At 42.4% G+C, this 15,112-nt stretch overlaps 1 protein-coding gene across 3 annotated transcripts in view; it reads left to right on the plus strand.

Moving 5' to 3' along the window:
* Positions 1-15,112, plus strand: part of LOC143995810 (DNA topoisomerase I, mitochondrial-like) — a 171,528-nt gene that overhangs the window by 125,193 nt on the left and 31,223 nt on the right. For all 3 annotated transcript variants that reach the window (XM_077490522.1, XM_077490523.1, XM_077490524.1), the window contains 3 exons: positions 5,040-5,227; positions 7,747-7,891; positions 14,000-14,143. In XM_077490522.1, the coding sequence (XP_077346648.1) occupies positions 5,040-5,227; positions 7,747-7,891; positions 14,000-14,143 (477 nt within the window). The remainder of the gene's footprint in view (positions 1-5,039; positions 5,228-7,746; positions 7,892-13,999; positions 14,144-15,112) is intronic.

The raw sequence follows: 15,112 nt of genomic DNA on the forward strand, positions 1-15,112 counted from the left end.
CCGCCATTTTATTCTTTAGGGTCTCTGCTAATATATATATATATGTGTGTGTGTGTGTGTGTGTGTATGTATGTGTATATATATATATATATATATATATATATATATATATATATATATATATACAGTGGGGATCGAAAGTTTGGGCACCCCAGGTAAAAATGTGTATTAATGTGCATAACGAAGCCAAGGGAAGATGGAAAGATCTCCAAATGGCATCAAATTACAGATTAGACATTCTTATAATATGTCAAAAAAAGTTAGATTTTATTTCCATCATTTACACTTTCAAAATTACAGAAAACAAAAAAATGGCGTCTGCAAAAGTTTGGGCACCCTGCAGAGTTAATATCTTGTACTGCCCCCTTTGGCAAGTATCACAGCTTGTAAACGCTTTTTGTAGCCAGCCAAGAGTCTTTCAATTCTTGTTTGAGGTATCTTTACTCATTCTTCCTTACAAAAGTGTTCCAGTTCTTTGAGATTTCTGGGCTGTCTGTCACGCACGGCTCTTTTAAGGTCTATCCATAGATTTTCAATAATGTTGAGGTCAGGAGATTGTGAAGGCCATGGCATAACCTTCAGTTTAGGCCTCTTGATGTAATCCCCCGTGGATTTTGAGGTGTGTTTAGGATCATTATCCAGTTGTAGAAGCCATCCTCTCTAACTTCAGCTTTGCTGAAATTTTATTGAATCCATTTTTCCTTCTACTCGTGAAATGTTCCCTGTGCCACTGGCTGCAATACAACCCCAAAGCATGATTGATCCACCCCCATGCTTAACAGTTGGACAGAGGTTCTTTTCATTAAATTCTGAGGCCTTTCTTCTCCAAACGTACCTTTGCTCATTCCGGCCAAAATGTTCTATTTTAACCTCATCGGTCCACAGAACTTGTTTCCAAAATGCCTCAGGCTTGTCTATATGTTCATTTGCAAAGTTCAAACGCTGATTTTTGTGGTGAGGACGTAGAAGAGGTTTTCTTCTGATGACTCTTCCATGAAGACCATATTTGTACAAGTATCTCTTTATAGTGGAATAGTGTACCACAACTCCAGTGTCTGCCAGATCTTTCTGGAGGGATCGTGCAGTCAAACGTGGGTTTTGAATTGCTTTTCTCACAATCCTGCGAGCTGTTCTGTCTGATATTTTTCTTGGTCTTCCAAATCTTGCTTTAACTTCCACTGTTCCTGATGACTGCCATTTCTTAATTACATTCCGAACAGAGGATATTGACATCTGAAAACGCTTTGCTATCTTCTTATAGCCTTCTCCAGCTTTCTGAGCGTCAACTATTTTCAGTTTCAGTTTTCTAGACAACTGCTTAGAAGAACCCATGGTGCTGATTGTTGGGGCAAGGTCAGATGAGTCCGGCCATTTCAAACCTTTGAGATTGACATCACCTGGTCTTCCCAGATGATGATTGAGAACAATCCATGACACTGGCAGGTCTCAGCTTTGCAAAGGGGGCAGTGCATGCTATAAATTCTGCAGGGTGCCCAAACTTTTGCAGACGGCATTTTTTTGTTTTCTGTAATTTTGAAAGTGTAAATGATGGAAATAAAATCTAACTTTTTTTGACATATTATAAGAATGTCTAATCTGTAATTTTAATGCCTTTTGGAGATTTTTCCATCTTTCCTTGGCTTCGTTATGCACATTAATACACATTTTTACCTGGGGTGCCCAAACTTTTGATCCCCACTGTGTGTGTATGTGTATATGTGTGTGTATGTGTGTGTGTGTATATATATATATATATATACAGGGCTTGACAAATTTGCTTGGAATCTAGGAGCCAGCTAAAAAAGTTAGGAGCCAGGTCGGTAACGGCAATCCAGACCTGTCCCTGGCCTGACATGGAGACGAGGGGAGGATAGCGCGGCCCCCCCACCTGTCTCCATGTCATTGCCCATAGCTCTTAGAGGGACATTTATTTTTTTTATTTTTTTTTTCAAATGACAATTTTTTTTTTTTTTTTATTTATTTTTTTTATTGCATTTTAGTGTAAATTTGAGATGTGAGGTCTCTCTGACCCCAGATCTCATATATTTAAGAGGACCTGTCCTGTTTTTTTCAATTACAAGGGATTTTTACATTCCTTGTAATAGGAATAAAAGTGACAATTTTTTTTTTTTAAAAAGCACCGTGAAAAAATAAAAAGTTAAAATAAGAAAAAAAAAAAGTTTTAAATGCGCCCTGTCCTGCCAAGCTTGCGTGCAGAAGCGAACGCATACGTGAGTAGCGCCCGCATAGGAAAGCGGTGTTCAAACCACACATGAGGTATCGCTGCGTTCGGTAGAGCGAGAGCAATAATTCTAGCCCTAGACCTCCTCTGTAACCCAAAACGTGCAACCTGTAGAATTTTTTAAACGTCGCCTATGGAGATTTTAAAGGCTAAAAGTTTGTCGCCATTCCATGAGCGGACGCAATTTTGAAGCGTGACATGTTGGGTATCAATTTATTCGGTGTAACATTATTTTTCACAATATAAAAAAATTGGGCCAACTTTACTGTTATATTTAATTAAAAAAATAAGACTTTTTCCCCGAAAATGCGCTTGTAAGTCCGCTGCACAAATACGGTGTGACAGACAGTATTGCAACGACCACCATTTTATTCTCTAGGTTGTTAGAACTCCTAAACACATATATATATATATACACACACACACACACATTTTTTTTTTTTTTTTTTTTATTCTAAGTAAAGGTGAGATGGGTGGGCAGTGAAAGCTTCATTAGCATCGCTGGCTGTCATACCAACAGCCACCACTAGATGGCGCCAGATTACAGAACTAAACATAGGACCACAGAAGGCCTCAAAGCCGCGGCCTCAATTACCGGCCGGCGGCGGCGCGGCCCGACACGATCACACCAGGGGGGGGGTGGAAGGAGACAGGATACCCCCGCTGTGCTGCCCCAGGCGCCAGATCACAAATTCTAGTCGCCAATGCGATCTGGCGCCCGGGGTTTGTCGAGCCCTGTATATATATATATATATATATATATATATTTAATATTAGAGCTGCACGATTAATCGTTAAGAATTATCGAAAAAAAAAAATTCCCGTTCCGATCTTGACAAAGTATTTGCCAATTCTTTTTATGCAGAGAATTCTCTCTGCTCTGCTAAACCTGACAGCCATCAAAAGAAAGGAAAAGAAAAAAACTGGGCAGTCTGCCAAGAATCACAACATTCTTTAGCAGTGGACCTTAAAGGGGTTGTAAAAGTAATTTTTTTATTTTCTACATAGTTTCCTTTAAGCTAGTGCATTGTTGGTTCACTTACCTTTTCCTTTGATTTCCCTTCTAAATGTTTTTTTGCTTTGTCTGAATATCTCACTTCCTGTTTCTCCTCAGTAAACTTCTCACCATCATCCGAGCGGTGGTTAGTCAGCCAGAACAGCTTACTGAGGAGGAACAGGAAGTGAGAAATTCAGACAAAGAAAACAAAGAAAACATTTAGAAGGGAAATGGAAGGAAAAGATAAGTGAACCAACAATGCACTAGCTTAAAGGAACCTATGTAGAAAATAAAAAATTTACCTTTACAACCCCTTTAAGTATAAACATTGTAACCATTTGTCCTTTACATCAAAGGAATACACTTCTGTGTGTAAATGTGGGAAGTCTAACCACCTAAAGCTTTTTCTGACATTTGTTGGTTTCACGTTAAAATCTTTTTTCTTTTTCTTTTTTTTCTTTTAGCTGGAAAATTACTTAGAACCCCCACGCATTATATATATATATATATATATATATATATATATATATATATATATATATATATATATATATATATATATATAATGTCGCACTGTATGGCAGCAAAAAGGGGAGCTGCTCAATATTGGGGGGGGGGGGGGGGTTCATAAAGTTATGGCTGATTGGTATATGTATGTGTGTGTATATAATTAGAGCTGCACAATGGCTTTCACATTTAAAGCAAAAAATAAATTGGGCTAACTTTTTCGCTTTTATTTTTTTTATATATTCATTGAAGTGTATTTTTTCCCCAAAAATTGTGTTTGAATGACCGCTGGGCAAAATAAATACAGTGTGACATAAAATTATTGCAGCAATTGACATTTTATTCCCTAGGGTCTCTGCTCAAATATATATAATGTTTGGGGGTTCCAAATAATTTTCTAGCAAAGAATATTGATTTTAACTTAAAGTGTCAGAAAAAGATTTAGACTTTAAGCGGTTAAAACTTGGCAGACTGCCTGGATTTTTTCTTTACATACAGATGTTTATCCCTTTGATCGAAGAAGGAAGAGTTGGTTACAATGTTTGATATTAAAAACTTGGGGATGTTTTCTTTTGACAGCTGAGTGAGCAGATAAGTCTCTCCACTTGTTATATGAAAGAATCGGCAAACTGCAATAGACAAGGTTGAGTCGAGATCACGATTAAAGCGGAGGTCCACCCTAAAGTGGACCTTCCGCTCACTGGAATCCTCCTCCCCCCCGGCGCCACAATTGGCACCTTTCAGGGGGGAGGGGGGTGCAGGTACCTGTACAGTACAGGTATCTGCACCCACTTCCGGCATAGATATCTGCAGAAGGTACGCCCCTTTCCGCAGAATCTACGCCCCTTTCCACAGGTCCCCCGCTGCCTGCTGGGAAACACACGGATCCCAGAGACAGCGGGGTCCATCCTTATTGCGCAGCGCGACTCGCGCATGCGCAGTAGGGAACCGGGAAATGAAGCCGAAAGGCTCCACTTCCTGATTCCCATACCCAAGATGGTGGCGGCAGCACCCGAGAGACGATCGAGAGATTGGCTTCGGGTGCCGACATCGCGGGCGCGCTGGGCGGGTAAGTGTCATTATTTTAAAAGTCAGCAGCTGCAGTATTTGTAGCTGCTGGCTTTAAAAAAAAAAAAAAAACGCCGGACTCTCTCTTTAATTGTGCAGCTCTAATAAATATATATTATAAATAAATATATAAAAAATGTTGTTCTATATACAGCATTCAATGTAGGAATATACCATTATAATGCAGTAAGTTTGTGTTACTTTATTTTTTTCTTTGCACTTCAGAAATTGAAGGAGGAGGCCAGCAAGCTTCAGGAGGAGTACGGTTACTGCATACTGGACGGGCATCGGGAAAAAATTGGCAACTTTAAAACTGAACCACCAGGTCTGTTCCGTGGCCGAGGAGACCACCCCAAAATGGGAATGTTAAAAATGAGAATAAGACCCCAGGACGTCATTATAAACTGCAGCAAGTGAGTGAGCTCTCCTGTATTCCGCTTTTTATCCTATGCCAATCGGTTCCCATATGACACATGAATTTATAAAGCACAGCAGTACCGACTACCCCAAGTGAGACCATCGCCTGCCATAACCATGTCAGCTCCAGGAGATTTACATGCCCCCCCCCCCCCCATGACCAGGCCATTTTTTGCTTGTCGGCACTGCATTACTTTAACCACTTAAAGACCGACCACTGTATATATATATATATACTGCAGTAGGACTGCTGTATTGCATGAAACAACGTAACTGAATGTTGTTTTGTGCACTATAAACTGGGTGCGCACCCACTGCACGGCGGGCGAGCCAATCCGTGGGTCTGGCGGACCCGATGTCCGCTGACACCTGCGATCGCTCAACAGAGAGGCAGAACAGGGAGCTGCCCATGTAAACAAGGCAGATCCCCATTCTGACGGGAGAACGTGGAGATCTGTTCCTAGTAATCAGGAGCAGCGATCTGTGTTCTTCCTGTCAGTCCATCCCCCGCACAGTTAGAAAACACTTGCAGGGAACATAGTTAACCCGTTGGTCGCCCCTGATGTTAACCCCTTCCTTGCCAGTGTCATTGGTACAGTGATCAGTGCATTTTTATTTAGCATTGATCACTGTATTGGTGTCACTGGTCCTCAAAAAGTGTCAGTGTCAAGATTTGTCCGTCATAATGTTGCAGTCCTGCTAAAAATCACTGATTGCCGCCATTATTTATTAGTAAAGACAATTTAAAAAATGCCAACTTATATGCCATAGTTTGTGGATGCTATAACTTTTAAAGCAAACCAATCAATATACACTTATTGTGATTTTTTTTTTTTTTGTACCAAAAATATGTAGAATAATACATATTGGCCTAAAATGATGAAGACTTTTTGTTTTTTTGGGGGTATGTTTTGTAGCAGAAAGTAAAAAATATCGTTTTTTTATTTATTTTTTCAATTGTTAGTCTTTTTTGTTTTGTAGCACAAAAAAAATGTAGAGGTGATCAAATACCATGAAAAGAAAGTTCTATTTGTGGGGAAAAGAACATAAATTTTGTTAAAAAATTATGGGTACAGTTTCACACGACCGCACCATTGTCAAAATGACGCAGCCCTGTAACGCAAAAAATGGCCTGGTCATTAAGGGGGGGGGGTAAAGCCGTCCGGGGCTGAAGTGGTTAAAGTGACAATATTATGGTCATGCAACGCTGTACCCAAATTAAAAAGAGATCTTTTTTTTTCTCACACAAATAGAGCTTTTTTGGTGGTATTTGATCACTACCGGGGTTTTTATATTTCGTGCTATGTGACCGACAAGTTGGAAAAAAATGAAAAAAGTCTGACAAGTTTGAATAAACGGGAAAAGACTGTCAATTTTGGAAAAACGAAAAGACTGTCAATTTTGGAAAATTTTTTGGTTAAAAAAAAATAAATCCCACTAAAAGTGTATTTTGATTGGTTTGCATGAACGTTATCGCTATAGAACATCTTCAAACTATGGGATATACTCTAGATCAGCGGTGCCCAACCTTTTGAAGAGTTAGGGCCACTTAAGTGACTTGGTAACCGGTTGCGGGCCACAATGAGCAGAGCAGTCGGATGACCGGTCCGTGAAGAGCGGACACTGACACAGTCCACTCTACGGGTCCTCAGATCCGATCCTCCCTGAGGGTTGATGATCCCCTTCTGTTTTTTTTTTTTTTTTTTTTTTTTTTTTTTTTGTGCGAATCAGATTAGAGGTAGGCGGGTATAAAAGGTCACACATCTGTTTACATCTGCCATTTCATAGAGGTGAATGGAGGGTTCAATTGAGTTGGAGCGATTGTGTGAAAGGGGCCTTTCACACCAATGCAGCGCAGTGCACCTGTGTCTTTCCTGTGGGTTAGCTACACTTTGCCATAGACTTCTATTATATCCTGCAGGTGTGGGGCACTTTCTGAAAGCTCACCAAACCTGCAGGTAATAACGGAAGTCTATGCCTCAGTGCAGGTCACCTGAAGGAGCGCTGCACCTGCGGATCAGTTTGAAAGCAGCCCAGTAACCATTGCACAGATATGACCATACATACACTGCAATTTTAGTAATAAACTGACCCTTTAATAACAGTCTTCCATTCAGGTATCACCTGCTGTTGCTGTCTCCGGCAGAGTGCATTTAGTATCGCTGCGCCTGTGGCAGGAGACAGCGCTGTACTGGAAGCATCAACTTATACAGCTCTGCTCCACAGCCGCTTGCTTTGCCGGCTTCATTAACAACGCAGATGCTCTGGGATGGCGGGTCTGCAACACATGATCTGGGCTTGCCAATCTGCCATCCTACAGAAGGAGGTCGCGGGCCACATCAGAGGTCTCCGCGGGCCACATGTGGCCCCCGGGCCACTGGTTGGGCACCCCTGCTCTAGAACAAGGTACTGTCTTGTGTCTACTTTCACCCCTCAGTTTTTTTTTTTTTTTTTTTTTTTAAAGTTTCCAGAGTCCAATATATATAATTTAATGGTAAAATATTTTTCTTCTCAGAGACTCGAAGATTCCTGAGCCCCCTCCTGGCAGCAAGTGGAAGGAAGTGCGCTTTGATAACACAGTCACCTGGCTGGCTTCATGGACAGAAAATATCCAGGGTGCCATTAAGTACATCATGCTGAACCCAAGCTCAAAACTCAAGGTGAGAAAAAGCAGCGATCTAGATTGCCAATCACAATCGTTCCAACAATCCATCATGCAGCTAAGAAAACCCCCAAAACATTCATCAGTAGCCCAGTTCACCAACTGCAGGTCCTGGAGCCAAAATTACAGATGTGCATAAATTACCCTTGCACAAAAAAGCACTCTCCTTGAATATTGAATTTTTTTATTGAATATTTGGAGTCTCACATTTAAAGATACAGGGAAGAAACAAACAGGGGACTGGAGGGTAACCAACCCCCGGGACTTTTAAGAAGGTACCCAATAGCAAAAATAGAAAATAAAATCAATATAATTTTATTGAAAATACAAATGTATAAAAACATTTCCGGAAAAGGAAAATATATAAATATAAGTAGCAAGCCCTAACATACAAGAACTAGTGCAGAGACATACAGAACTACACATGTTACAGAATTTGTACATTATATATGCTGCATTTTTCTCTCTACATGTTTCGCTCTTCCGAGCTTCTTCAGGACATTGCAGCGTGTACAGTTATACAGAGAAACCAATGGGTCTTTAAGTTCATACTTTTCAAAGGGGTAACTTAATCAAATGTTGATAAGGCAATTGATGGAGAGGGATCCCTGTGACACCTTGATGTAATCGGAAGGAAATGTCCAGATCTTTTTTGCATATCTTTGAGAAAGGTGAACGTTCTCTGGTAAGGCATTCAATTTCTAATACCATCTGACAATACTCTGGCGATCTTGAGACATTTTGTCCTCTACATTCTATAAATTGGCTCTAATACATTTTATTTCCTAGACATTCCTCAGACTGCCGGGGAACATCCGGGCTCCTCAATGGCGTTTTTCATTATATTCTATTTTTATACTGTGATCTTATTCACTTATCAACATTTGATTTAGTTAACCCTTTGAAAAGTATGAACTTAAAGACCCATTGGTTTCTCTGTATAACTGTACACGCTGCAATGTCCTGAAGAAACTCAGAAGAGCGAAACATGTAGAGAGAAAAATGCAGCATGTATAATGTACAAATTCGGTAACGTGTAGTTCTGTATGACTCTGCACTAGTTCTTGTATGTTAGGACTTGCTACTTATATTTATATATTTTCCTTTTTTCCGGAAATGTTTTTATACATTTGTATTTTCAATAAAATTATATTGATTTTATTTTCTGTTTTTGCTATTGGGTACCGTCTTAAAAGTCCCGGGGGTTGGTTACCCTCCAGTCCCCTGTTTGTTTCTTCCCTATATCTTTAAATATTTATTACTTGGGATGTGGTACCATTCTATTTTTTGATCAAACCCCATCTATACAAATCTTTTATATGGAGTCTATCACAGTTTATTCCATTTTTTTAGCTACGTGCCACTCGGGCACAGTGATTTGCAGCAGACTCGGCAACATAAATATACTCGCCAGCTTTCTTCCGTGTTACTGACCCACACTGTGCTTGGATACTGCGTGATTCTGTCATCAGGTCCTGGCCAATAATTTATGGCTGAGACCTGCTGATCGGCTGTGTCCAATCACAGCCCAGAGTCCTGTGTGTTTACACACAGGACTCTGTACACAGAGCAGTACCCTTCAGGCCCCTTTCACACTTGTGTGACCTGAAAGTCGTGCGATTTTTGACGTGACTTGAAGCAATGCCTGTGTAATCTTGAGGTCTACGGAAACCGCAAGTCGCATCAAAGTCGCACGAAAGTAGTGCAGGGACTACTTTGAAGTCGTTGCGACATGAAGATGGTGCAGATCTGAACGGTACTCATTGGAAATCATGGGGTACGACTTGTCATGTGACTTTCCTGTCCCAAGTTGTAGGACAAATCACACAAGTGTGAAAGGGGCCATAATGTCGCAGTTCGCTGCCATTAAAATCACTGATCGCTGCCATTACTAGTAAAAAAAAAAAAAAAATTCCATAAATCTATCCCCAATTTTATAGAAGCTATAACTTTTGCGCAAACTAATCAATATATGCTCCTTGCAATTTTTTTTTTACCAAAAATATGTAGTAGAATACGTATCGGCCTAAACTGAGGGAAAAAAAATTGTTTTTTTATATATATTTTTGGGTGATATTTATTATAGTAAAAAATATTGTTTTTGTTTATAGCGCAAAAAATAAAAACCGCAGAGGTGATCAAATACCACCAAAAAAAAGCTCTATTTGTGGGGAAAAAAGGACGTCAATTTTGTTTGGGAGCCACGTCGCACGACCGCGCAATTGTCAGTTAAAGCGACACAGTGCCGAATCGCAAAAAGTGCTCTGGTCAGGAAGGGGGTAAAATCTTCCGGGACTGAAGCGGTTAAAGGAAGAAGTTCACCTTTGGGAACATGTTACACATGTTTTTCGGTCATGTTCCCACTGCTGCAGCCCCTGACTTGTCACTTATAGTGCCAGCGAGTCAGAGATTTTTTTCCCCAGGAAATGGCTCACAATTTATGGCTCCGTCCACCGGGCTGCGTCATTCATTCACAGAGGAGAGAACTACAAATACCAACAGCCTCTGCAGCTGTGAACTTGTAATTGCAATTTACCTGCAAAAAGATGGGTATTTTTTTTTTTTACAAAGGCAAACTTATCTTTTAAGGAGAAATGTTAACCACTTCATCTCCGGCAGCGCGTGCCCCCTACACCGCCCGCGTGCACAAAATCACATACAGGTATGTGATTTTGCACAGCCGGGCCGCCCTGCCGCAGTATATATGCTGTGGGCGGTCCGGAAGCAGTTAAGGAGAAATCTTACCATTAACTTCAGCTCTGGAAGGTTTACCCCCCCCCCCCCATTCCTGACCAGGCCATTTTATTGTGATACAGCGCTGCATTACTTTAACTGACAATTGCAGTCGTGCGACACTACTCAAGATTGAAGTCCTTTTTTTTCCCCCCACAAATAGATTTCTTTTGGTGGTATTTGATCACCTCTGCGATTTTTCTTTGGCACTATAAGCAAAAAAATTGACAATTTTGGGGGGAAAAAACGATATTTACTTTCTGCTATAAAACATATCCAATAAAAATCAAATTTCTTCAATTTAGGCCAATATGTAAAAAAGAAATCCCAATAAGCATATATTGGTTTGTGCAAAAGTTTTAACATCTAACGGGATATATTTATTATATTTATATTTAGGGTCCTTTCACACGGGGCGGATCAGTTCTGATCCGCCCCGTGGATGTCCGTTTGCTCAGCGGGGATCACTCCGCCGATCCCCGCTGAGCAGGGAGATGACAGGTCTGTCTCTGCACACTGCGCAGGGACGGACCTGTCACAGCGCCGCTCTCCCCTATGGGAGATCGGATGACGACGGACCGCAGTGCCCGTCGTCACCCGATCCGATCCGCAGACGGATGGAAAAATAGCTTTTTCCTCCGTTACACTTTTTCGGATCGGAGCGGGTCGGATGTCAGCGGACATGTCACCGCTGACATCCGACGCTCCATAGACCTCTATGGAGCACCCGTTCAGGTCCGCCTGAAAAACTGACAGGCGGGCCTGAACGGGACGTCAGTGTGAAAGAGGCCTTAGATTTATATATTCTATTTAGATTTTTTTTTTTTATATACTAGTAATGGCGTCGATCAGCGATTCTGATGGGAACTGCGACATTGCGGTGGACAAATCTGACACTTTTTGGGGACCAGTGACGCCAATACAGTGATCAGTGCTAAAAAAAAAAAGCACTGTTACTGTACTCATGGCATTGGCTGGGAAGGAGTTAACACCAGGGGTGATCAAACCGGTTAACAGTGTTCCCTTGAAGTGCTTTCTTACTGTGTGGGGGATGGTTTAACTATAGAAAGACAGAGCTCTGTGTTCTTAGCAGAAACATGGGAGCTCTGTCTTACTAGCAGAACGACGATCTGCCTAGTTTACATAGGCAGACTGCCGTTCTGCCTCTCTCAGATCGATTGCCGGGTTTCCGGTGAACATCGGGTTCGCTAGTCCCTCTGATTGGCTCCCGCTGTGTCCAGTCACAGCGGGAGCGGGGCTCCAGTGGTGCGTGTCCTGGAGCCGAAGAAAGGAAATCGCTTACAGGTATGTGATTTTGCACTTAAGGGCTGCCCTGCCGCAGTGTATGTATGTGGGGCGGTCCTTAACCACTTCAATACAGGGCACTTTCACCCCCTTCCTTCCCAGCCCAATTTTCAGCTTTCATCGCTCTAGTGCTTTCAGTGACAATTGCGCGGTCGTGCTACGCTGTACCCAAATGACATTATCATTTTGTTCGCACAAATAGAGCTTTATTTTGGTGTTATTTATTCACGACTCCGTTTTTTTTTTTTTTTGCGATATAAGCGCAAAAAAAGCGGAAATTTGGAAAAAAAACAATATTTTCTTTTTTCTATTTGAAAAGAAATCCAATAAAATCAAATTTTGTCATAAATTTAAGCCAAAATGTATTCTGCTACATGTTTTTGGTAAAAAAAATTCCGTTAAGTGTATAATGGTTTGTGTGATCACGGACATATGTACGCAAATGATTATGTACATATGTGTGCAGGTGATCACGTACATATGTGTGCAGATAATCATTGGGACATGTGATTTTAGTGGGACATATGTGGGGGACATGTTTTTATTATTAGGGACATGTGTTTTTATTATTTGGGGACATGTATATGTTTTGGGGACATATGTGGGGACTGTGTTTGTACTGTGTGGTGTGTTGTGTGTTTACACTACACTGATGATCAGTGAGTAAAAAGCTGTAAAAAGCAGCCCATACTCACTGATCATCAGCCGGCTGCAGCGTTCTGCTCTCCTCTCCTCAGCGGTGACTTCCGTGTGAGGAGAGGAGAGCCGATTGCCTAGCAACCGGCTGTTTGTTTACATCACATGACTGCCGTGATTGGACACGGCCGTCATGTGATCAGGAGGGCCAATCACAGAGCCCTCCTGCCGATCTGAGATGTGCCGTGTCCGGGTGACACGAGCACATCGGGATCGCGCCGCTGCGCCGGCACGCGCGATCCCGCTACTCCTGAAGGACGTTCCTGAACGTCCTATCAGGAGTAGACGGCCGTATATATGCATTGGCCGGGTGGGAAGTGGTTAAGTGTTTAACCACTTGGGATCCGCGCTATTGCCAAATGACGGCATTAGCGCGGACCTACTTTTCCGGGACTACGTCTATTGACGTAGTCCCGTGCAGGAGCGGCCTGCGCGCTCTGTGATCGGCGAGTCCATGAGACTCGCCTGATCACCGATCCGTGCAAGGGGTCGATCCCGACCCCTTATCACGTGATCAGCTGTCAGCCAATGACAGCTGATCAGGTGATATAACGGAGCCGGTAATCGGCTAGTATTCCTCCTCGCTCTGACAGCGCGAGGAGAAAAAAAAGCCGATCACCGGCGGCCGTGAGAGGGACTTCCGTCCCGATCACGGCCAGCAATGCAAGCGCCCACCTGCCCCCTGCAGTGCCACCCTAATAAAAAGTAAGTGCCACCCACAGTGCCCACAATCTGCCTCAAAGGTGCTGCACCCCAGTGCCGCCCATCAGTGCCCAGCAGTGCCGCCCATCAGAGCCACCTATCAGTGCCCATCAGTCCCATCTATCAGTGGTACCTATCAGTGCCCATCCATGCCATCTTATCTGTGCCCATCTTTGCCCATCAGTGCCGCCTTATCTGTGCCCATCGGTGCCGCCTTATCTGTGCCTATTAGTGCCGCCTTAACTATGCCTATCGGTGCCCACCAATGCAGCCCATCAGTGCCGCCTAATCAGCGCACTTCAATGAAGGAGAAAAATGACCCGTTTGCAAAATTTTAGAACAAACTATTAAAACATGATTTATTATTTTTTTTGCATCTTTTTTTGTTTAGCAAAAAATAAAACTCCGAGCTGTAACTAAATACCACCAAAAGAAAGCTCTATTTGTGGGAAAAAAATGATAAAAATTTCATTTGGGTACAGTGTTGTATGCCCGCGCAATTGTCATTCAAAGTGCATCAGCACTGAAAGCCGAAAATTGGTCTGGGACTGCGGGGGGTTTAAGTGCCCAGTAAGCAAGTGGTTAAACAGCTTTGCCATTATAATATATTTAGAAACTTACTTAGACTGGAGTTTGTTTTTAACTGTGTTTTGTACCCTTTGTAATTCAGGGGGAAAAGGATTGGCAGAAATATGAGACCGCCCGGCGCCTGAAAGATGTGGTAGATCACATCCGATCTCAGTATCGAGCAGATTGGAAATCCCGTGAGATGAAAAAGAGACAGAGAGCTGTTGCACTGTATTTCATTGATAAGGTATGGAAACGGCCATTATAGGTATTGGATTTCATTCCATCAGTCTGCTAAACGCGGGGGGCCCCAAACTTTCTAAGCAATTGGGGCGGTTTACAGTCCTTCAGGCTAGGGGGGTGGGGGGAGCGCAGACTGTGACCAGTGGAAGTAGAAAATGCCCCATCAGTGCCCCATCATTGGTTTTAATGGGAGTAATAGTGCCCCATAGTTGGTATTAGTGAAAGCATAGTGCCCCATCATTGGTGTCAGTGGGAGGAATAGTGCCCCATCATTGGTGTCAGTGGGAGGAATAGTGCCCCATCATTGGTTCTAATGGGAGAAATAGTGCCCTGTTGTTGGGATCAATAAAAGCATAGTGCCCCATCATTGATGTCAGTAGGGGGAATGGTGCCCAGTCATTGGTGTTGGTAGGAGGAATATTGCCCCATCATTGGTATTAATGGGAGAATTAGTGCCCCGTTGGTATCAATAGAAGAATTGTACCCCGTCGATGTCAGGGGGAATGGTGCCCCATCATTGGTGTCGGTTAGTGAAATTAGGGCCAGAGAAATCCTAGCAAAGGGCCACTGTGGCCCCCGGGCCACAGTTTTGAGACCACTGTGCTAAACTATTTTTTATTTTCTGCACTTCACTGTATTCTTTTATTCATTTTTATTTTTTACAGGTAGTTGTATAGTGCCAACAATTTACGTAGCGCTTTACATATACCGCATTGGCGTATAACACGCACCTTCATTTTAAGAGGGCATTTTCAGGAAAAAAACTTCAGTTTTAAAGTATTTTGAAGCAAAATAAGGGCCATTGCCCATCATTGCAGCCTTGCCCATCGTTGAAGCCTGATCAGTGCTCATCTGCAGCCTTGCTCATCATTGCAGCCTGAGCGGTGCCCATCTGCAGCTTTGCCCATCATTGCAGCCTGAGTGGTGCCCATCTGCATCCTTGTCTATCATTGCAGCCTGATCAGTACCCATC

The sequence above is a fragment of the Lithobates pipiens genome, unplaced genomic scaffold (genome assembly GCF_037356315.1).
Source record: "Lithobates pipiens isolate NorthernLeopardFrog02 unplaced genomic scaffold, aLitPip1_a1.2 Scaffold_19, whole genome shotgun sequence".
Taxonomy (NCBI): Eukaryota; Metazoa; Chordata; class Amphibia; order Anura; family Ranidae; genus Lithobates; species Lithobates pipiens.